Source organism: Hirundo rustica, chromosome Z (genome assembly GCF_015227805.2).
Source record: "Hirundo rustica isolate bHirRus1 chromosome Z, bHirRus1.pri.v3, whole genome shotgun sequence".
NCBI lineage: Eukaryota > Metazoa > Chordata > Aves > Passeriformes > Hirundinidae > Hirundo > Hirundo rustica.
The window spans coordinates 20,436,603-20,460,159 of record NC_053488.1 but is presented as its reverse complement, the minus strand read 5'-3'; the positions used below and the strand labels follow the sequence as shown (position 1 = coordinate 20,460,159).

The 23,557-nt window shown below is 42.9% G+C and overlaps 2 protein-coding genes across 2 annotated transcripts in view; both read right to left on the bottom strand.

Annotated features, from left to right (window-relative positions):
* Positions 1-308: 308 nt before the first annotated feature.
* MRPL17 (mitochondrial ribosomal protein L17) lies at positions 309-1,263 on the bottom strand. The gene is made up of 3 exons (XM_040091238.2): positions 1,067-1,263; positions 890-958; positions 309-818 (listed from the first exon to the last, which is right to left on the bottom strand). The coding sequence occupies exons 1-3, from the start codon at positions 1,238-1,240 to the stop codon at positions 555-557; spliced, it is 507 nt and encodes a 168-aa protein (XP_039947172.1). The 5' UTR covers positions 1,241-1,263; the 3' UTR covers positions 309-554.
* Positions 1,264-3,125: 1,862 nt separating this feature from the next.
* Positions 3,126-23,557, bottom strand: part of CCBE1 (collagen and calcium binding EGF domains 1) — a 97,428-nt gene continuing 76,996 nt past the window's right edge. The window contains exons 4-11 of the mRNA XM_040091261.1: positions 22,768-22,902; positions 21,874-22,011; positions 16,613-16,719; positions 11,546-11,666; positions 9,465-9,604; positions 9,337-9,372; positions 8,754-8,789; positions 3,126-7,133 (exon numbers count right to left, since the gene is read on the bottom strand). Of these exons, the coding sequence (XP_039947195.1) occupies positions 6,900-7,133; positions 8,754-8,789; positions 9,337-9,372; positions 9,465-9,604; positions 11,546-11,666; positions 16,613-16,719; positions 21,874-22,011; positions 22,768-22,902 (947 nt within the window). The 3' untranslated portion in view covers positions 3,126-6,899. The remainder of the gene's footprint in view (positions 7,134-8,753; positions 8,790-9,336; positions 9,373-9,464; positions 9,605-11,545; positions 11,667-16,612; positions 16,720-21,873; positions 22,012-22,767; positions 22,903-23,557) is intronic.

Sequence of the window (23,557 nt, the reverse complement as noted above, 5' to 3'; positions counted from 1 at the left end):
CAAACCTGTTTTCCTGGAACAAGCTACTAATTTACAAGAACAGGAATTACACCAAGTCAGGGGAAGTTTATGAAGGACATTAGGAAGAATTTCTTCACAGAGTGTGAATGATCACGAATGAACTGCCCAGGAGGTGGTGGAATCACAGTCCCTGGAAGTGTTAAAATAAGGATGGGATGTGGCACTTAGTGTCACAGTCTCGTTGACACGGTGGTGTTTGGTGGTGTGTTTGGAGACTGGATTTGGTAACTTCAGAGGTCATTTCTAACCTAAATGATTCTCCGAATATAACTCAAATACAAACAAACTGACTTTCTGAACAAAGTTTATTTACACAGAAGGTATCAATCACCAAGGCTCCTAGCTTGACTTCCCTCTCCTACTGAGTCTCTATTCAAACCACTGGAAGCAGCCAGCAAACTCAGCCTTCGCGATGGCAACTTCCACCACCCTCCAGCCCTCCAGCCACACCTTCCCTTCCCGCGCCCCAGGACAGCACCCGGGGCCGGTGAGTGGGCAGCTCCCCCGGAGCCCGCTCAGGGCACGGCGGGGCCCTAGACGTGGGTGCCCCGGGGGGCGGCGGCCCGCTGCGCGTCCTGCCGGTATCCCTTGAGCAGCTGGTTCAGCAGCGTCTTGTCGGAGTCGCGGCGCGGGCGGACGAGCGGCGGGAGCGGGTTCCCCTTCAGCTCGATCACCGCCATCTTAGCGCGGTCCAGCCCGTCCCGGTTGGGGATCTGTAGCAGGCGCGTGTAGCTGCCGGGGTGCGGCTGGAAGCGGGGCGCCAGCACCTTGAACAGCTTGTGGATGAGGTCCTTCTCCTGCGGGGCGGCACGCTCAGCCCCGGCACCAAGGCGGGCCGGGACGGATGTGGGGCTGGGGGTGTACTTACGGTCAGCCAGAAATCCGCCATGCGCATGGCGCGCTCGTCCTTGTCCCCCCGCTTGGCGTAGTCGATGAGCTGCGGGAGGAAGGAGGCGGCGGGTGAGGAAGGAGGGGGTCGGTCACGGTGCCTCGGCCGCCCGCCGCCCCCCGGCCCGGCCCGGCCCGGCGCGGTGCCGCCGCTCACCCGCTCGGCGTAGCCGCGCATCTCATCGGCCCGCGCCCAGGGCGTCTCGATGCGCTCATGGCGCACCAGCGCTGTCACCAGGTTCCGCAGCAGGTCCAGGCGCGACCGCGGGCTGAGCCCGAACCGCCGGTAGACACGGCCATGCGAGATGGCGGCCGCCACCGAGAGCCGCATCCCGCCGATCGACCGACCGCCCCCGCCGCCGCATCCCGGCAGCGCCCGGGCGCCGCGCAGCGCGCCGGGAACTGTAGTCACAGCCACGCAATCCCGCAGTCCCGGAACGGGTCAGGTTGGAAAGGCACCGCGGCGGGACACCTGGTCCAGCCTTCCTGCTCGAACAGGGTCGTCCTGGAGCACACGGCATAGGAATGCGTTCATGCAATTCTTGACTGTTTCGGAAAAGGGAGACTCCACACCCTCTCCGGGAAACCTGTTCCGGTGCTCGGTCATCCCAACAGAAAGCAGCTTTTCCTCCGGCTCAAGTGGAACTTCCTGTGCAGTGGTTTCTGCCCGCTGTCTCGTGTCCTACTGCTCCGCGCCACTGAGCAGAGCCTGGTCCTTCGTCTTACCCACCCCCCCTGCAGACACTGACAGACATTGATGAGGTCTCCTCTCAGCCGTCTCCTCTGGAGGCTGAACATGCCCAGCTCGCGTACCCTTTTGTCGTAAGAGATACTCCAGTCCCTTAATTACTCTTGTCACCCTCCACTGGACCCCCTTCGCGAGCTCCACGTCTCTCTTGCGCTCAGGAGCCCAGAACTGGACACAGCGCTCCATGCTGGCTAGATGGACACGATCACGTCTTGCTGGCACTGCTCTTCCTCACGGAGTTCAGCCCGCAGCCGCGTACCGGGCGGGACAGGGAGCCGGGACAAATCCGGCGGAGCGGGGAGATGCTTACGGGCGTGAAAGAGCCGCACCGCGGCGATTCAGTGTCCCGGCGGTCCTCTGTTAGTTGTTTTTAAAACTATCGGATATAAGTTAATTAAACAGGCAGATTTTAAAATGTCTGACTTTAATACACTGCTGTGTAACTGGTTCAAAGTAAAAGAACTGCATCATCGTGTCATACGACTACCATCTGGCTTTCCCCAAATGCACACATTAAGTAACTGAGATTCTGCTTTCCATGAATTCTTTACAGTTCTGTTATCCTCATACAGTCATGGAACAATACAACTAGCAGGATCCCCAGTACAACCGGGAACTCCTTTATCTACCTTTTCATTCCTAGATCTGCTAACCATTGATTTTTGTCTTTAACATTTTGCTTCTACTATCTACTTTCTAAAACCGAAGACGGTTGTTACTGTTCTATTCCAGCTTGTTCTTTTTCTTTTTCTCCTCTCCCCACCGCCCCATGTTTCACTATGATTTATAGATACTTTTCATTTTACTTTGTTTACACATTTACCCGCATATGAGCGATGCTGGATCCTGGTGGTGGAGTGGGATCCTGCCAGGAATGACAGCCCTGCGTCTGCCCTTGAGGAATCGCGCAGGCAGTGTGGGCTCTGCGGGGAGTAAGGGGCAAGACGGGCTCCTTACTGACCCTCAGCTGTCGGAAACCGCTCTCAGGCTGCTCCTGGGGCTGCGGGCAGGGGCTTGACCGGATGCGTGTGAGGGGCAGGCAAGGCCTGATGGAGTTAATGGCTCATGTGTTGTCATTCCCCCTTTCCCCATTAACACTGGTGATAGGATGCCAGGGAGCTCTGGACCCCCGTATCGCATCCCCAGGCTGTGTGGAAGCTGCGCACACCCGGCAGCGTGCGGTGGGGTGCTGGATCCACCCTCATGTAGCCCTGATGTGACACAGGAGCCACCATCCATCCACAGAGCAGGGGTGGCTGTGTGCTTTATCCCCACCAAGACTGAAACCCACCCTAGCTTGCAAGAGCTCATGTCCCAGAGTCAAAGAACTATGACTGGTATTGTTCAGCTCCAAGAAAAATGCTAGAAGGCAGTGCAAGGAGATTTCCTGTCATCTGTTTCTTCCAGCCAACATCACTGTGTTTCAGGGAAAGGGTAATGTGTAACAAAAAAGCAGCTACCAACAGTATAAGAAAAAATATCTTTGTTATTATGAATACATCATAAAATCACAGTCATCTTAAACACATTTTAGTATTTCATATATAAATAAGTGAACAGTATAGTTACTGGAATGTGTAAAAGGAACAAATGTCGGATTTTTTAAAATGTGAAATTAACAGGGAATTGGACCCCACCCCCACTTTTTGTTGCTGCTCTGGGACTTGGTACATTAACTCTGAAATACTTCTAGGCAGAAGGCTATGCAAGCTGTGATGCTAACAGTAACTCCAGGCATTACCCTAATTCCATTTACAATCAATTTTCCTCTCCTTTTCCTAATTTAGCCTGGCTATATAGGAATTCCTGTGTGTCAGAACTACAGCTTTGCAAGAAAGACCAAACCTTTCTGTACTTGGCACAACGTTGAAAGCAAACATTTTTCAGGATTCATGATTTTGTTAACCCACTAACAATCAGAATTTTCTCTGTACTGCACACTCTTGAAAATGTTCCCATTAAATATATTTCTAATATTAATAAAATAACAAATGCTTTATTATCCTTCTGCTTATAATTTGGTGTCTTAACATCAAAATAATATTTCTTTCTAATAAAATTTACACTTACCATTTATGTGAAACAAATCTGTCATGTAAATGAGCCTGGTAATGAGGCTAGCCATGAGTGTAGAAGTTTCTGCTTTCTTGTTTTGGATTCTTGGGAGAGTTTCTTTTTGGAACCACAGGGTAATAAATAATTTCCAAGATAATGACTTCTCTGGCTACCTGTAACAAAACTTAAGATTGGAAATGATTCCTCTGCTCCGGCTTTATGAAACATTGGGTATGCTGAAGAAAATGAAACTTTTCTGAGTATTTATGTGTTTGCCCTGAAATCTGAATGAAATGTTGCTGATGCAATGTTTTATGAGTTATCACATAAGTAATCAGAAATGAGAAAGTTCCATGCAAAGATCCCAGCTGGATGCAGACCAAAGGCTGATCCTTCCAAGCCAGCTGTTCTCACAGGAACTCTCCCTGCTGCGAGAATACCTGGGTCATACTGAGTGGTCTTTGCTGTAGTGTCTCCTTGCTGCTGGGACTCAAACACTTTTGAGGCAGGAAATCTGGACAGAGGAGGGTAAGGACAAGGGCAAACTCAAGGAACACATTCTGTCACCTTTTTTTTTTTTTCAGTACTGTGAAAGCCAATTATGCCAGCTGCAGAAAAGGAAGTCATTGAGGATTCCATTCAGAAAGGAATGTGCTGTGTTTATATCCATGAATCTGTAGGACAACTTGCTGTACTTACAATAGAATATGTATTTTATTTGCTTTTCTAGTCCAGTCTCAGAATAGCTCTTCCCTAGTCACTTTTACACAGTGGGGCAGTTGTCAGCTCTCCCTATATTTGATGGTCGAACTGTGGGAATTTCTCATTTGGTATGTGCCTCTACTGAGAAAACCAGAACTTAGAACTGAAATAAGTGCGTTTTTTAGAGTACACCACCTTGTTGGCAGTAGGCAATAGAATTTAGTTTATATGTAGGAAGCGACTCATCTACCATAAGTTAGATCATTCAGTATTTGATCATTCAAAATCCTGCAGCTACTCATTCTCTAGCGGGAACCAGCCTGATCCAGCAGGGTGCAGTGGTAAACATATATAAGTTCCATAATTTGCTAGATTTAAAAATACAACATTTGACATTTAACAAATTTAATTAGAATTGCATATTCATAAATGATGTAATTTATACTCAGTAGCCTGATTGAAATTAAGAAAATAAGACAGAAATGCCTCAGTTCACGCTATCTTTGAGGGTTTTTCCAGCCTGCTGCACATAAAACAATGCCTCTTTTGGACACAGGTACCTTCCTCGAGTCTCCTTTATTATGTGATTCACAAGGTTGCTTGGATCTACAACTGCTGGCAGAGCTTCTCCCAGACAGAGAAGAAGCCCAAGGACCACAGAGTTAGATTACTATATATATATATATATTTATTTTTTTTTTTTCAGCTATCCCCATGACTTAGGCATTGCTTTGTAAATACTGTTAGATATAAAATATGAAAAGCAATACAGAACACTCATGTTCTTAAAAGCTAATGCCCTGGCTTGTGGCTTAGTGGCAGTGAGACATTGGGAAATAGCTACAGGAGTGAACACATCCTCTTAAGACAACACACAGAGGTTATGGAAAAGTCTAGACAGCCATCTGTTTATGCAGCATGACCTGTACTGATGCTATCAGGATTACACCAGCTTTCTTTTGGTCCAGAGAATATGGAAGGGAATCCAAACCTTTATGTATTATCTGGAAAGGTCCTTCTTATATTTTTACCTGTATTTATTCTACTAGAACATGCAAGCCCTGAAAAACAGGGCAAAGTAATATCTTTTTCTTTGCATTTGTGACATGGACATTACTGAACACGAAACATACTGTAGAAGTAGCAGCTACACAGACACAACATTGAAATTTTGTGCTTAATATACGTCTTTATATTCTAAGCATGGCAAAGTCCTCAGCAGCTGCGGTAATCCAAAAGAAATGGCAACATACATCATCCATGAGGTATGGTATAACTTGTGCATCCAATTTTCCAGTGTAAATAAAGGGCACTCCCTTTTATCCCCATTCACAAATATAGGATCCCATGTGCAGTACCTCACCTTAGCCATCCTCGTACCATGTCATGTGCACTCCTGCACCTACTGACACTCCTGATACACCCAGCCAAACATGCTGCCACTCTGTGTTCCAGTTTGGTGAAAGCCATTTAGGTTGGTCTCATGCAGCAGAGGAACAAAACAGGTGGAAGCTCTTTGCAAACATGAGGACTCTCTCTGGTTTGATTTCACTTCAACTTCAGAATTTCACCAAGGAAGACATGCACCTGCAGGAGGTCAGAACCTGACTCTTTCTGCAAGGCTGGGATATATTTTTTTCTTGCCAATAAGCCTGCTTGATTCACTTTTGATTTGATTTCCTGCTTTAAACATCCCCTTTATCTTGCTCATCTTTGTGTAATGTATCCAACATGAAACTGTTGAGAAAGCAAACTGGCCTTCACACTGAGCACTGGGATGATGGTGAAGAAAAAGTAGTTGTTCGTGTGTGTCCTAAAGTAGTTTAGGACGCACATATCTTTTGACTGTCTTTGAACAATACTCTAGCAACACAAAGCCAAATAATTTCCCAAACAAGCAGCAGCACCCTTGTTTAACCCTTTAACATATTTGTTCCCTTTTTCTGCCTTGATGAGGCATAATAGAGGACATGTCTCACTTACAGTTGGCCTCTGCTATGAAACAGGGATCCACTTCTCACACTCTCCTAAGCCTGGGGACAGTAGCTGGAGACTTGAGTTCAGTGGTATAATTTATTTGCATTCGTAAAATAACTGTGGACCAAGGTGTTCATTATCAACATCATTGAGGGATGACGTTCAGCTCACCCTCTGTCCCTGGCAAAATTTGTGTACTGGGTCATGTGGACATAGAATGCAAAGTAGGTAGATGGAATGCTGTGGTCTGTGTTATTAGCTAGAGCATGCCTTAATCATATTACATGCTAAGAAGGTTTTTTTGATAGTCTAGATAAAATGCACAGTGCAGGCTTGGCGATATGGAATTTCTGCAAGGAGGCTACCATGAACCAGGAAAGCTACAGTACAGGCAGCATGGTTCAGGAAAAGCAGAAAGAAAAATGGGAAATTATATATATATTACATTGTCAGTGCATTTTTTTATATTGAAGAATTCTAAAGAGGCTTTGTTTTTCAGTAGGAATAGCTAAGGATGGTCTGCCTTCTGTATCCTGGTGTTTCTGGATGTTGCCCGTGGTTTGTAGTCCTCTCCAGATCCAAAATCTACTGTGTCGTGATAGTTTGTGAATTCCTGAGGTAATGGAAACTCTTCCGTTGATGAATGAGTCCTGTGCCCAAACACTCTCTCTTGCAGCTCAGCGATGTCATTTCTGATGTCTGCCATCATCAGCAATAGGAAATCAAATGAACCTGGTGGGCCCTGCAGTCACAAGGCACTGCCATTAATAACAATCGACCTTGCTCTTACAGTTTTCAAACTGACTGATAGAATTACTCCTGCAGGTGTTGTTCAGTAAGATTCTGCTTTATATTACTTGCCAAAAGCTAATGGTTTCTTTCATAACCAACTTTAATCTGGAAACAATTTTCAAAAGAATCAAATGTTTTTACAGACAGAGCTTGCATTTACAAGATGCTCTGCCCTTTTGTCACTTAACAATTGCTTCACTTCGTAAGAATATCTTGAGACCTCATGGGAATAGAGGAGATTAATCTTGGTTTCTTGTCTTCTTACCTATTAAACTGACAGAAATTTCTTAGAATGACTAATCATCAAATTCTTTTAAGACTGTTATTATTTTGCAAATGTCTTTCTAATATGGTAACCTCATTGCCATCCATCACTTACTAAATATATTGGTAATTGCAATGCAGAGACTCTCTGATTTTAGAAAATCATTATTTCTTTTTAGCTGACTTCACACAGTGAAATAAACTGTTTAATACTGAGCATACCCCAGGCACACTCTTAAAAATCAACTCCAACAATGAGAAAATACCATAAGTAAATTAATAGAATCGTAGTTTGGGTTGGACGTGACCTTAAAAACCATGTAGTCCAGCACTTCTGCCATGGGCAGGGACACTTTTCATTAGACCGGGTTGCTCAGAGCCCCAGCCTGCTTGGCCTTACGCACTTGCAGGGATGGGCCATCCACAGCTTCTCTGGGCCATCTCACCACCCTCACAGTAAAGAAGATCCTAATATCCTAATGTCCTAATAAATATCCTAATATCCTAATATCCTAATATCCTAATATCCTAATATCCTAATATCCTAATATCCTAATATCCTAATATCCTAATATCCTAATATCCTAATATCTAATTTAAACCTTCAAAGCTTTCAGTTTGAAGCCATTCCTTAGTCCTGCCATTACACATCCTTGTGAACAGTCCCTTTCCTTCTTCCTCGTGGATTCCCTTCAGGTACTAAAAGGCTCTAATTAGGTCACCCTGAAGCCGTCTTTTTTAAAGGCTGAAAAATCCCAACTCTCTCAGCCTTTCCTAACAACTTAGTGGCCTCCTCTGGACTTCCTCCAACAGGTCCATGTCCTTACTGTGCTGGGGATCCCAGAATATTTTTAAATAAGTTCACCTAAAAACAGGTTGTCAGTACTCATTCCTTTTTCTGAACTCAAAACATATAGTTTCCCAAATCTGAAAGAGATGAAGAGCAGGATTTTAAAAAGTTCCAGGGATCAAGTTCCCATTGGGAGCAGAGGTCTGAGAAGCAGCCTGCATAGTTCTGCCTTCCGAGGGTGTCTCAGCCCCACTATAAGGCAGAGGTGCCCCTACTGCCTTCAGTCACACAGCCAGCAAGGGAAGAGGTTTGTAGAGAAAAATAAAAATAAAAATAATAATAATAAAAAAAAAAGAGTATGAAAACAATTAATTACTTTGTTTCCAACATTTTCTCTGTATCTATGTGTTTTCTTGGCACAGGAATTTTTTTTTCTTTAACTTTTGGCTGACCTGTAGTTAGTAGTCAACATCACTCTGTTATGTGATGGAAATTCCTCCTGTGTGGAATACTTACAGGTATCCCCTTTGGTCCTGGTGCTCCTCTCTCCCCCTGTAATCAAGACCACCCCAGTTAGTTTGCTGTGACTAAGGGAAATTAAACAATCACCATTTGCTTCTGCAGCCTCACTTACTGTCCCCAGATCAAGAATTGTCATCTGGTGCTTCTTTGGAAAAAGAAAAGGAAGTGAAGGAGGAATGCAAGGAAATTTCTGCTGATTCTAGTGGGAGCAGAGTGGGCCATTTCTGATATTTCTCCTGGACAGTAACAAGTGAATCAATGAAACGGAAGAATTTACAATGAATGAAATGGGCTAAAACATCAACATTTCTTCATGGGAAAGCCAAAAGAGCTGCAGAGAAAGAAAAGAATGCTGTGTGCCATGTTGCCTGGCAGGACTATTTGCAAGACTTTCAGAATGGCAAACACAAAATAGCAGAAGGATGACACGAAGATGTTGGACAACAGGATGCTTTCATCCTAGCAAAGGAAATGAGGTGGTAAAAGGATGTGACTACAAGTGTGTAGAGTCTCTCCAGCAAACCTGCACTTCACATGTGCATGTGCCTATCTTATGGAAATTAGTACCTCTCCTCACCTTGCTACCATCTCTCCCTGGGGCTCCAGGTGGGCCCTGCAAGAGAAAAGAAAGTATTCACCAGGGTATGAGAAGTTGTGGAGCTAAGGGCAATTGTGCAGGACATGTCAGGAGGCAGGAATACTGACCACAGGGCCCCGTCTGCCCTGCTTGATGTGTGATATGTCTGGAGATGGGCCCATAGGTCCCATTGATCCACGAGGGCCTGGCTGCCCAGGAGGTCCAGGTAATCCAGGAGCTCCTTGACTCCCTTTAGGTCCTGGAGCCCCTGAAATCAAATGCAAAAGTTATGTGTCAAGGAAAGCCTTCGGAACACTTCATCAGTGCAATAAGGGGGAACAAATATTTTTTTAAAGACTCAATGGGCTGGTTACTTTTACACACCCAAATCCATAGCAAAACAACCAATTTATCTGGGTCTGCACAGCAGCAGCCATCTGAGACAACATAAACCCTTGTTACAGTAGCTACAAGAGCTAACCACCAAACAATTAAATCTTGTGTATAACAAGAATTTGAGTCTGCCAGGTGCTCAGGGGCACAGATTGACAATGAAAAGAAAACCACAAATGCCTCATTTTCACACAAAGAAGAACAAATCACATTTGAGGAACATCTCATAAACAGAAAGCCTCAGAAAACTCATGGGAATTTTGGGTCGTGGGCATGTATGTTACTGACAGAAGCAAGATCTTCGCAGTGGGGGGCTGCTCCTCCCTTTTGCCCACTGCAGTAGCTAATGTGTTAAGTGCAAAAGAGGCTCTGTTCTTCCATTTTGCTTTATATAATTTTCAGTTTCTGCTGGTTCAGCAGAGCAAGTTACTTTTTAGGAAGCTCTCAGGCAATAAAACATATATTTAGCTCAAAAGAAACAGTAAGAAATATAAACCAGAAAATCAGGCACCTGAATCAACATTTGCAGACAATAAAGACCATTAAAATGCTGCTAGCTGAAACACTTCATGATTGGGGGCGGAAACACTTCTCTTCATATTGAGGGCACACAAAAGACATAGATAATAAAAAGCAGAGAGTAAATAGCATTCATCAGGACTGAATATGTACAGTTAGGATTTACAAAAGGAGACAACTCAAGTTCAGTGATGTCTCCCTGGGATTCTTCCTGGGGGGGCAGCAGAGGAGGGGAGCAGGGGTGGTTTTATGGGGAGCAGATTTCTGCAGTACCTCGGACAGCTCAGTCAAGGGGAAACTCAGTGGGTGTGAGACCTGCAGGGTCAGGCCTCTCTTGGGGGGGTTGCAAAGCAACCCACTCTATCCTTCAGAGTCTGTTGTAGAATTTCCAAACACACTGTCCTTGCACTTATGTTAAACTGAAGACTGGAGATACTCATCCTCCAGGAAAATTACTCATCCTCCAAGACAATGAGATAAAAACCCAGAAAAAAGCAAGACTGCAAAAGGGGGTATAAATGGGAAGGTTGGATGCATTTCAGGAGGGAGTAAATCAATCCTCCTAAGGAATATTTGCCAGTACTCTGTATGAATCCTTCTGAAATCCAGCACAATGCTTGGATTTATTGCTGACCCAAAATTAGATCTGCATTCAACAGAATTTGCAAAATTTTGGGTATTGCTGGCCAGCAGGTGCGAGATGCCTGGATTAAGTTTGGGCTTTAGGATCACTCTAGTTTTTTGCATTGTTTCCATCTATAACTTAGCTAACAAGGTGGGAGTGGAGTTACACTTTGCTTTTCAGATTCCTTTCAATCTCATATACAACATAAAACCAACAGATGAATCCTCACAAATCAAGGGAAAACAGAAGAGTTGGCACAAACTACTACAAACTGAAAGCCCATTTTTTTCCCTACTACTGACAGTGGGTTAAAGCAATAGATATTCCTGAAATTAAATGGAGAGAGTTTTAAGACAGGGTTTAAATACAGGAAATGACAACTGAAGCAGGTGAGGTATCCCAGGGAGAGGGAGAAATTTAACACATGCAGGACAAACACAGCTTGCCTGCCGAGAAACACATGGAGTCACAATGGATGATGTCAGACCGTTGGCAGACGCTGACCACAAGAACCATAAAGTTTTTTTTTTTTTTTTTTTTTTTTAATTTAGCACAAATGCAAACAAATATATCAATAAAATATGAAATATATGCAATGATATCACACTGGAAGACTGAAGTTTTACATTTTTAGTCCTAGCACTATTGCACATTTCCACCCTCTGGTCTTACCTGGAGGGCCTGGTTGGCCAGGCTGGCCTGGAGGGCCAGGGATATATGCATTAGAGGCAAGCACTTTTTCACCAGTGATTTGTTTGCTAAGATCAGCAGCATTATTTGGCAGCAAAGCAACCTGCCAAGACAGGGGAAAAAAAAGAAAGAAAGAAAAAATCTATGTAAGATATTCATTGTTCAGCCAGACAAATCACCTAATTTAAGCTTTCATGTAAACAAATTATTTAAATTTTCTATTTAAATATTTCAGGAAAATATAAAATGTTTATTCATATCCTTGATTGATATACTCAGAAAAACGTTCTTATTTTGTGAGTCTGTTCACTTTTCAAGTCACTGTGTAAATATTGCAAGCCAATCCAAGAGAAGACAGAGGAAATTCAGGAGCGATACAGCAACAAGTTCTGAAAAACTTGAGTCTCATTACTGCTTCTCAGGAAACTTATTTTTCCTTATTTGAAGTTTCCTCTATTAATTTACTGCCTATCTCAGGGCAACATTTGCTCAGAAATTTAAGTTCTGAATTGCTGCACAAGCCACTAACTTTCCATAGGTTTTAATGAGAACCCTAAATCCTTTGTGAATCTGGCCCTGGAAAGTAACCACACTGTTTAACCCATAAGATGCCTGGATCTGCTCTGCACAGACACACAAAGATAAAGTAAGTGAGAATGTGAGGAGAATTGCACACTACAGTTTAAAGTGCCATTGTCCATTACCTGTTTAATTATCTGTGAAACATTCATCTACCCAGTTGAATATATTTAATAATTAAACATATTTAGAAATACTCTGCAAATGTTTAGTCTCTTAAGAGGCAGCTGAAGGGAGACGAGAAGCCAGGAGGCTGGTCTGCAGTGAGGAAAGTTTATTAGTGGTGAGTGGCTGCATGTAGACTTAGGGATTTTACTCTGCCAAATTTAACTGGAAAACTGTTTCAACAACAGCACTGCAGACCTACCTCTGGTTAAGCTTTGTTGAAGCTTCTTGAAAGAATTTGGCCCATTGGATAATTTGATGCTGAATTCTGCAACATTTGCCTGTGAGAGCTGCATTGAATAAAATAGATGATGACTCCTGCTATTTGACAAAGCTTTTTATCAACTATCTGTAATTCTCTGAGGTGGGCTGTTCTCAAAACTCCTACCCATTTCTGTAATTATTTGACATATGTTCTTCTGCCCTTACTGCAAACCTAATGTTAGTAATACATAGAGAAAAAACACAGTATTATGCACCTGCAGTATCTACTTGAACTGGGAAAATCTCCTTTGGCAAACAAGTTACTGCTTAAGGATTACAATTTAAGGGCAGCCAGTGCTGCTTGTAGTTTGGGGTTGAATGCACAGAACAGTTTTGAAGAAAAACGTCGGGAAAAACAAGTTGGAAATGCTGAGACAGTTTCTGCTGGCATTTCCAGAACACCAGTTTGATTTTGAGACTGGAACTCCAAATGTGATGACAGGGACACAGGGATTTATCAGCCATTTGTGAGTTAGGTTTCAGAGAGAATTGCAGTTTCAAAGACCGGATGACTGCACTACAGGCAAATTAAGGATCATGATGTAAGTCCAACAAGAATTTGGTAGATTTACTCCACCCCTGTAGAAATCAGTGGCTGGATGAGGTCATATTTTCACAGAAGTCCCTCAGGGTGTTTCTTATATTCTCATTCTTATGAATTTGCTTTTCACACAGAAAATGAGGATTCAGCACACCTATAGCTCTGGGGTAAGCTGTTGTCTCTGCTCTTTCAAAGGAAAATATATGCTTTGTTTACCAGTGATCCTGCAGCTTTCTCAGTCAACTTCCCAGCCAATGCAGCACAGACCAAACTGTGGGATTACTGAAGACAGAGGGCTGCTCTGGGGACACAACACCCTGTCCCTGGGGCTGAAGAGGAAAATTCAGTAGGTGGGGGCTTTCACAGCCTCACAGGCCAGGGACCAGCATGGGAAGCTCTACTGGCTGGCTCTGGACAGCAAAGATTGGCTTCCTCGAGGCGTGTCCTGTCCAGAGCAGGTTCCCGGCTGGATATAAAGGAAAGGCTTACAAGTACCTTGGTGCAAGACTTCCACTAGATGACACAAATCAACCAAGGATTCTGCAGTGTCAACGCTGCAGTACTAAAACTGTGATAAAAAGTCAAATCATGTGACTACCTGAGAGAGTTGTATTTTTAAAGAAGTTTTTGTGAGAATATTTTCAGTGTCATCAATAAGTGCTTCTCCTTAGGTGTGGCCACAACTGAGTGGCAGATTAATTGAAGTCCTCTTTTCAGCTTGTGTGTAAATTTCCCCAAATACCTCATTCTAGGGACCTATAGCTATATCAGTTGATAAAAAGATGTCACTTAGTACATAGACTCAGCCATGAATACTCTTCAGGTTATACTGCAAATGAATACTGGCGTAAAAAGGTGCAGTTAGTGGCAAAGACTCATCATGAGGTGGATTTGGAAGTGTATTCTTTTCTGATGCTTAAATATTTACTTATTCCTGCCAGCTAGGTTGTTGTAACAACTAAGTTAGAAAAGAAATCACATAGCTGCTGTGAAAGCATCTATGCATGCTTCCCCACTGACTCAGCTGGGCTTGAAGTATATACTAGGAGTGCCAAAATACCCAGGCTCTGGTCTAGCTCACTGCTCTTTGATATCTTCTGGCCAGAAATTGGTCGTTACATGCAGTGTGCCAAACCATGTGTTTTGTTGTTGACTCACATCCTCTTAGCTATTGGCTATACTCACTGCCCTAATTTCTGTTCACCTTTTAACTGAACCAAGATCCTAGTCCAGGGTAACCTTGGCTTTCTCCATCTACAGATCCTGATGGCCCTTGGAAAAGAATGGTTTGTTTTTTCCCCCATGCGCATGCAAGTATTAGCAAGAGTAAATTCTAAAGAAAGACTCTTCTAGAAACAAGGCTTCCAAATGCTGTGCTGCATGCTGCATTTGGAGGTTTACATAGTTTCTAGGAGGTCTGTGGTTTAGAAAATTGGACAGTGTTTGTCAGGACTGATGTTGAACATGACTTTCTAATTAAGATGTTTAAACACATTTGTGCAATAGGATCAAACTTACTCGGTTTTTTTCTTTTTTTTTTTTTTCCACTGTTGGCTATGTGTCAGTATGCCAGATATCTTTCCCCCAGTTTTTCAGCTTTCCACTCTTCTTCCTTTCATCAAGGTCTCAGATCAACCTAGGACTGCCCACAGACCTCTAGTCTATCAGGACAGTGCATCTCATTGGATGACAGGCTTTTCTGCTAACCGCAATTTTGAATGAAGTTCATAAAATCTGAAAGCCTTAACCACAAGACTGAAGATTCATTTCATAAACCATCTCCCTGGCAGACAGAAATTAACTTTTCTATGCAAAACAGAACAGCTTTAACCACAGCTATTGAGGGCCATCCTCCCCAGGAGAACTTGGCCATGGGGAGTGGCTGGTGAAACATGAGGGCTGATGTCTCCCTGGGCAGAGAAGCACCATGGGGCCAAGTTCTCCATTCAACACAGACAAAACCTCTCCTTTCTGTGGGGTAACAGCTGCTGAGGGTATCAGGAACCTTCTCTTTCAGCTCTTTCTGTGTGGAGCACAACCCAGTGGGCTCCCTCTGAGGTTGCCAAGTCGATCAAGTCTCACTAGGGGGATACTGGGGGAAAAATTAAGTTAGGGACTATGACAGGACTTAGCTATGAAGCAAGAGTGGGCTGCTTATTTTGTCCACAGCTACTGTACAAATGCCCACAGCAACAGGTATCAATGGTCTGAGTTTTCCTGGAAGGAGTTTCGAGCACAAGCATCTAACAGCAGAAGTTAGACACCAAAAAACTTCCATTAATTCCATTAATCAATTCTCGAGCGAACAACGTAGCCAACAATGTGACCCTCGGATCCTTCCCTGGAGGTCAGTGTGAGCCTGCTCAGCATCATGGACAACAGCTGAAGAAACAGCCACCCAAAATCATGGATCCTTTTTTAACCTCTTTGCCACCATGTTTTTGAAAATCAGAATTTTCATCACACATGAAATTTTGTCACTGACACATTTGTGTTCATACTGATTCAGAAAGAATTCATGATGTTACGAAATTCTGGAGAAACGTAGTATCTTCAACCTCAGTGAATTTCACTTTAGTGGAGATGATTTCTTTCTGCCTAATATTAAATGAGTAACATTAAATGCAAAGAGTGAACACGCCATATTGTGTTTTGACACAATGGAAAAAAATAATTGAGTACCCTGGGTGAAATAATTACAGCCTGTCAACATGAATTGCTGATAATATTCCTACAGAGAGCCTCAATTTGAAAGAACCTCAGTCTTCAAATGAGTTCTCATCAGAAAAGGCATTACACCTGCATCCCTGCATAAGGCTCTCCAAATTTGAGACTGGGTCTTTGCATTATTTCAATCCTACCGAAGTGCAAAAGGAAGCTACATATAGGAGCAATTAAAGCCCAGAATAAGTTTCTAAATGCAGTAGTTTCTAAAGTTCCTAAACACAATTCTCTACTTGCAAGGGGATAGGTGAAAAAAAAAAAAAAAAAAAAGGGGTTTGTGATTGAGGGTTTTTCTTTTTTAAGGGGAAAATCATATTTAAAGCTAGTGATATTTTTTAGTCTCACACCTATTCGGCAAGAATCCTGTATCAGCATCCTATTAATGAAGAATCATGTTCCTGCATCTACGAAATGTCTTGCAAGTGCTTACTCTGAAGGTTGATCGTGTCCAATATCCTGTGCATTCAGAGTGAATGAAAAGCTCAGGCTAGCACAGATTGCCAAGAAACCTGGGCCCAGCCTGGGATGGGTGTTTGCCACACTCTGTTACCACAAACTTGGTAACACAGCTCCACGAACGTGGGGAGCAATCTGCTTACAAGTTGTATAGAAGCATAGGGGAGAGATGCCATCCCTACATGATTTTAAAAGATACTGCCATCCTCTTTCATATGTACAAGAACCACATGTCAGTGACAGCCCCAAACATAGAAATTAACCTCAATTGTTGTAAAACATGCAGGTCTAGTGAAGACATGGGTGATCAGCGTTCATACCTTTTGCTTCAGCTGTAAAACCGTCTGCTTTATTTGATGGAATTCCTTACAAGAGGCACAGCATGTCCCTGGTTTTGCCACATTTTCAGTTTTCTCAGGAAGCCCAGCTGAAAGAAAGCAGTTTCCACTATAAATATAAACATCCAAAAGAAAGAAATTCATGAAGGGATAGCAAAAGTAACTTGAAGGTTGTTGTATCTCCCTAGACTGTGGAAAGAGGAGGAGATCCTGTCATTATTAAATATTTGGCTGTGAATTTCTGTGTAAGACTGAGAAACTTTGCAGGGACAGCTCTGAGCACATTTTTAAAGCAGCTGTTTCCAGTTAACAGTCCCCAGAGAATTCATTTGTTTAATACCTGGAAAGGTTCACACCCCTTCTTTTATCTTTTTGTTTAGGGTAGACTAACCCCATAGATCTGAACAGATTTATAGTCCCCTGAAGGGCAAATTTTCATATGCTATAAATTACAGTAAAATCCCTCAGAATATGCTTATTTTGCTCGTTTTGCACAAACTGCTCTTTACCATCATGGGTTATTCTCCATGTGATGGAATCAGCCTATGCAGAGATGGGGATTGAGATTAATGACAGGGATTTAAATCTGGACAACAAGAAGGGTCACATCTGTTGATACTATGCATGAATAGGATCTTTTCAAGAATCTATTAAGTTCTTCAAGCAGTGAGAGATATTGCAAATGTTATTTTTGTCCTTTTCCCAGTACCATACACAGTCAAACAGTTCTGCATTGCAAGCAAACAAGCATTGTTGTAACAGATGTCTGTGTAAAGATAAATCTGGATTCCAAACACCAGGGTGACACATACTGACAAACTCTAAGTGAGGTTTTTTCACTTCAGCATTGATAGGAAATATCAAGTCTCTTGAGGCTTTGCATATGACGTGTGGCCTTGTATGATGTTGCCTGGGAGGGTTGCTGGGCACATTTGAACACTGACCTTTTAGAGCATGTCATGCAATGGAAAAACTCTGCAGGTGCTCCTGTTAAAGCCAGGGAATCTTCAAAATCTTCCAAAAGGATCAACTGCATCATGCTGAATTACTGTGTTACACTTGTCTCTTGGACACATCCTTAAATGCCCTTCATCTTTTTGGAAATGTGTATTGATTTTGAAAGGTCTGCCGCTTCTTACATGAGCCCTGAAGTTTCTAATACTAAAAATACTATGTACTACTTGACTTTAAATATTTGCAGGGTCCAGTATGGAAGATTGCAACCATCTGATGGTCATTTATGGTCCACCTATGCACATATTTAGGAAAGGCTGATTTTCAGTATGTTTAGTCCATTGGCTATAATGACATATAAGGTATACTTGATTTTAGAAGACAAAAATTTATCATGCTTATCTGCTAATCAGTTAGGAGAGAGATGTAGGGGCAAGATGCTGGAATAACCAGGAACATTAAGACAGCTATTAGTACTGAACTGATTAGAAAATTGGGACAAAAAGGCTTGGGTATTTTTCTCCAGTCATGAACTGCCTGTTCTCATGGCTGCACTCCAAGAGCCTTACAATACTACACATATTATTTACCATTTTTATGGCAGCACATACACACTGCTGTTTGAGCTTCCCAGCCCTTTCCCCAGCGCAGCTGTGGTACTTGATCAGCTTTCTGTGCAGTGTTCAAATGGCTCAAAGATTTAAGTCCAGATGGTACTACTTGGTGCTTTTCAATGGACTCTACACGGCACAGAATAGAATTTCATCAAATTTCAGCTATTCTGGATCCAACGCTATTTAGCCACAAGACCTCCTGGAGGAACTCCAGTGTTTTTGTGAAGGTACGGGAATACACAGCATACGCTGCTTTCCTGCTGCTCTCCTATATTCTTAATACTTATAAATTTTGCTGTTGATTCCCTCCAAAGTCTCCTTGCCCATAAACCTTTCTTTTGCAGATGAAATAATCTGCACCATGCAGGGCTTTTTTTTCCTTAGAAGGAATTGATGTGCTGTAATGAAGACACCACTTTACACTTCTGTAAAATAAATTTGCTCTTGACTAGAAGTCAGTTTTGCAGAGTCTTCCCTCCCTCTTTAATTTTTCATCTTCCTTTAGAAAAACACAATGTCTTGACATGCCCATTTTTGGACCTGTGTAGGAGTTACAGATGGATGTATATGGAGCCATTAGGGAAAAAACCCAACAACTTTTTTTTTTTCCTTTCTTTTTCAAAGACCAATAAAATCTGGATTTTGTACTCATCTCAAAAAAAAATTCTTTTAATAGCTATCTCACCAAATGAGTTCTATCATTGTGTTAAGAAATGTTGCTGAAAGCAGCCCACAGTCATGGGGAGAAACTGCCAGAGCCTCTGCTATTGGAAACCTAATGGAATCCCACCAGAATCTGTGGAATTATATGCAGATTAAGAAGTGGTGAATTTGGCCTTGTGTTTCATTATAAAACCCAGTTTGTCTTCCAGAAGGATGTGACACACGGGGCTGACAAGTATAGATGAAATAGAGCTGTAACAATCCATGGAGACAGATGCTGGGGGGGATCAGTAAATGTTTGGGAAATGTCATACCAGTGAGATTTCTCCAAATCTGGCTGGATTGACTTGTCGGAGAAAGAAGTCCAAGACTGTTGTATGAGCAAGCATGAGCTGCATCCCAGGAGAGAGGTGGAATCCCCCTAACTCATACCAGACAGAGGTGATGATTTGCCCAGGGAAGGAGTCATCCATCAAACATTCGCTCTACCCCCACCCAACCGTGTATCAGGACCCAACTACGAATAAGGCCAGAATAAAGTGTGGATAAAGCCAGAAGCCACCTAGGACAGGCCAGCAGAGGCAGAAGGCCATTAGATTGAGCCACCCACGCATGGTGCAGAAACCGACGTCGTTTACTGGGGCTAGCTGGGCCAGCATGGAGCAAGGCACTTACATAACTTGTTGTCACTGCACAGACCTACACAAGGAAACTGAAATTTTTTGGAAGAAGGCTTAAAGCAGCCCCATTTTATAAAGGTTCTCAGAATACAGAGTCTAGCTACGCGTGATGGCAGTCCTTTAATCTTAGTGAGGTGCTGGTGAGCCCCGTGGCACCTAATTGCTAAGAGATCTGCCTGGGGGAGTGATGTGTTTTCCTTGTGTATGGGTTCGGAGGCCGTTCCTTGCTGGAAGAGGAGGAGATGCTGGCAGGGGAGAGCTCTGCAGGAGCTCTACTGCAGGCGGTCTTCACATGGAGGGTCTTGAGCTAATCATCTGTGTTGTATTATCTGGGCTCAGCCTGCTGGGATGGTTTCATCTGCCTGCTTCTGCATGGGTAACTGCATTGTCTCCATCAAGTGGGACAGTGCATGCAAGAAAAAATGCTCCTTCTTCTTGAGTCCACTAACCAACCCAAAGCTCTCTGTCAAGCCACTTCCAGAGCCAAAAAAAGTCTGAATTCCATCCTTCAGGCGTGGAACGATGAAAACACGGCTGTATCTCGCAGAAAACACACTCCATCGTTAGAGATGGAGAGGGTTACACGTGTTTTTGCCTCTCACAATAAACTTTAAAATAAAATGCGAGTGTTCCGGCTACGATGAAAAGCAAATGATTTGTTTGTTAGGCAGCCGCTCCGGCACGGATCCGGTGCAGGACTGGGGCTGGCCGCGGGGTGGAGCGTCGCTACAGCTGGTTCCTTACCCAATACTCATTCCTCGGAATGAGTTATGGACGCGACTCCTCATTTGCGCCAGAGGTCTGAAAATTCGTGTCATTTATGTGGAGTACAGCGGGGTAGCTGAACAGAAAGGCATCCCCCTTTACCTCGCACAGCTGATTTGGGAGATACCTGGAAAGATGGTGGGTGTCTCATTCCAGATTATTTGCTGGAACTGACATTTTTATGTGCTGTGTACATTCAGTGTAAAAATGGTGGTTTTCAAACAGTAGAATGATTTCCATAGCCTTGAGTATTTTGAATGGTTGGTTATCCTGAATGCTTTGGACATTACTGTACCAAGAAATTGAACTACCCAGGGGAGAAGTTTAACCCCCTCCCTATTTTTAAGGGGATTATCTAGGTTATATATCTTTGACACACACACACACACACACACACACACACACACACACACACACACACACACACACACACATTCTGATAAGGAAAAAACCCCAAAGCTACAAGGAACAATTAAAGTTAATGGAGTCACTCTTGTTACACATTTTCAGATGAAAATGAAAATTATAAATTGCTCTAGCCATCCGGTGGGAATTGGATCACCCTGTGGTACCACATTCAGGCATTAATTGATGAACCTGTGGCAGGTTGCCATTCATCAAAAGTTGGTGGGTTTTTTTGTTTGTTGGTTTGTTTTTTTTCCCGGACCACTGTTCTCTCCCTCCTTTCTTTTTGGATTTTCTTATCAGCATTTAATCCGCAGCATTCTAAATGCTGTAATTTAATAACTGGGATGAAGTCAAAACCTTTAGAATCATTTGTACGCAGCACATGTATACACTTTGAAACAACGAGATGCAAGGACAAGCCCTTAGATTTACCCCTTTTCCATCACATTTCATTTTCAAAAAAGAAAATTAAAAAAAAAAAATAAAATTTGACCCCAGCCACAGGATGCACAAACTCATTGCAGTTCAACAGCATTTGGTCTTAGTCACTGTAATTTAGAATCGATTTAAGCAAGGCTCAGAAAATGTGTTGTACTCCAAAGCACACATTTTCTGAGCCTCTAAAGGCCAAGGGGCACTAGTCATCCAACCCAGGGCCATTTGCTAATCTCAGATGTGGGTATGTAAATACAAATTAAAATTACTGAAATTATTTAATTAACAGGTGAAATCAGTGACATTTTTTAAGGCTCATTATCTGGAAAGAGTTTTTCTTATGTCTCCTTAGTTCTGGACCACAAAAAATTTATACTCCAGGCTAGTATTGGAGCAAATTATGACTTAGCAACTGGATCTAGAAGGAATGATCTAACTGAAGCTGTCATGGTAAGTTTCATTATTTATCTGTTTTGCATCCCTAGGAGAAGATGTCTTCTATATCCTCCAGTGTACTTGTACATTGGAGGAGAGAGTTTGGCAGGGCTGCTCCAGAGGTGCTCAGGCACCCAGCAAACAGCCCAGCTGCCCCAGGAGCAGCAGCTACATCCCAGTTTTGGACCCCTGGCTCCAAGTGTAACATCGGGAACAGTTCCTCTTCATGACAGACCAACCCTTTAGACATCCTTTTGGCCTAGGACATTTAATCTGCAGTAGCACCTGCCTTTATCTCCTTTGGTGCAGGTCCTGCCATCCTCCTCCCGGACATAGCCTTCGTGGCATTCGCACCTGTAGCTGCCCACGGTGTTGACACAGATCTGAGAGCACAGAGTCCCATTGCTCGTGGCACACTCATCAATATCTAGAGAGAAGCAGAAATTAAAAATGTCCTGTAGCTGGAGGTTTCAGACCTCCAACACAATAAAATACTTCCTTTAGAGGTAAAAAGAGATTTTGTGGTCAAATAAACAAGTAACTGCAGCACCACAATTGCAATTGCAGCCGGAGCCTTTGGTCTGGAGCTCAGGGCAAGCTGCACTATTATTATCATTATTGTTGTTGTTGTTGTTGTTTGTTATTGCTATTGCTATTATAATCACACTTGCCATTTTATCAGTGAACATTGCTTGACAGTCTCCTTGCACTGAAAACCTCACAAGCAAAGCTCAATCCTGCAAATCTTGTCTCCCTGCCATGGCAAACCACGCAGGGCAGGGCAGGACTAGCCACAGTAGGACCACACATAAATGATCAGTCCTGAATTACATACTGGCCATCTGAATCAAACCCCAAGGATTAGTTTTAGTAGTTAGGCTTGGCAATAATGCTTCAATATTCAGCAAATATGGCTCACAACCTGCAGGAGGAATTAAAGGAAAAACTGCATCAGCCCAACACTTCAAAGTGTTTGGGTGTGTATGTCTTGTTGTAGGTAATACCTCCTAATAATTCTGGGGGAATCTAGATTTCTCAATTCTTAACATAGTTAACCCCCACATTTCTTCTGTAATAATATTGAGAATAAGAAATGTTTCAGATCCAAATGGACTCCTAAAAGACCCAAGGAAGCAGGATGAATCATTAACCATGGAGAAGCTCAACATGCTCATCTACCCACCCAGGCAGTAAGGCTTCTCTCTGTTCCTGTGCCTCTCCCGATCGTAGCGGTATCCAGGATAGCAAGTGCATAAGACTCGCCCGAAATTATCTGTGCACTGCTGTTCGCAGGGAGCTTCGGCACAGACATCGTAGTCTAAGGGAGAGAAAAGCAGGTTAGGAAAAATACCAAAGTCAGTAGTTGGATGATACTTAGATTGCATATGTTTCACTGTTTTTAAGTCTCTGTTTTTAAGGACTGAAAGAACCTAGATATAAAACATTCATGAGACCTAAGCAAAGGAATATATTAAAATTGTAATTGCCATTCACAGCCTTACTGCAGTTAGACTATTTCTTAAAGCTGTATTTTAAACAAGGGTCACTTTTGCAGTTGCCAGATTTTAGAAATTCATTTCACAGAAATATTAAATTACCTAAAACTTTCCTTTACTTTCTGCAACAGATTTTAAAGTCTGATAGCAACATTTCCTGTGCAGAGTACTGTGAAAAACCATGAGGTTAACTGCCAAAGCTAGGCAGAAAGTATATCACAAGGAAAAGTTAATTACATCACATATTAATTGTTCAAAGAGCAATTCTTCTACCAAAAAGTGCATAGTTACAAACCCATAATCTCTCTTAATAGATGCAGTGTGCAAATCAGGGTATGTCAGTGAAATCCCAAAAGACTGAAATCCCTGTTTGAAACCCAAAGGGGGGAAAATCTGTTTGTAATTTCACTGCTGTGTAGCAGCAGAACTGAAGCCTCAGGGATGGACATCAGGACACAGTGGGGTTTGACCCGCATC

Coding starts and splice junctions, on each gene's coding strand:
- MRPL17 (XM_040091238.2), bottom strand. CDS start 1,240: ATGCGGCTCTCGGTGGCGGCCGCCATCTCGCATGGCCGTGTCTACCGG. Junction 959..1,066: donor TGCGCGGCTACGCCGAGCGG/GTGAGCGGCGGC, acceptor TTCCTCCCGCAG/CTCATCGACTACGCCAAGCG. Junction 819..889: donor TGGCGGATTTCTGGCTGACC/GTAAGTACACCC, acceptor GCCGCCCCGCAG/GAGAAGGACCTCATCCACAA.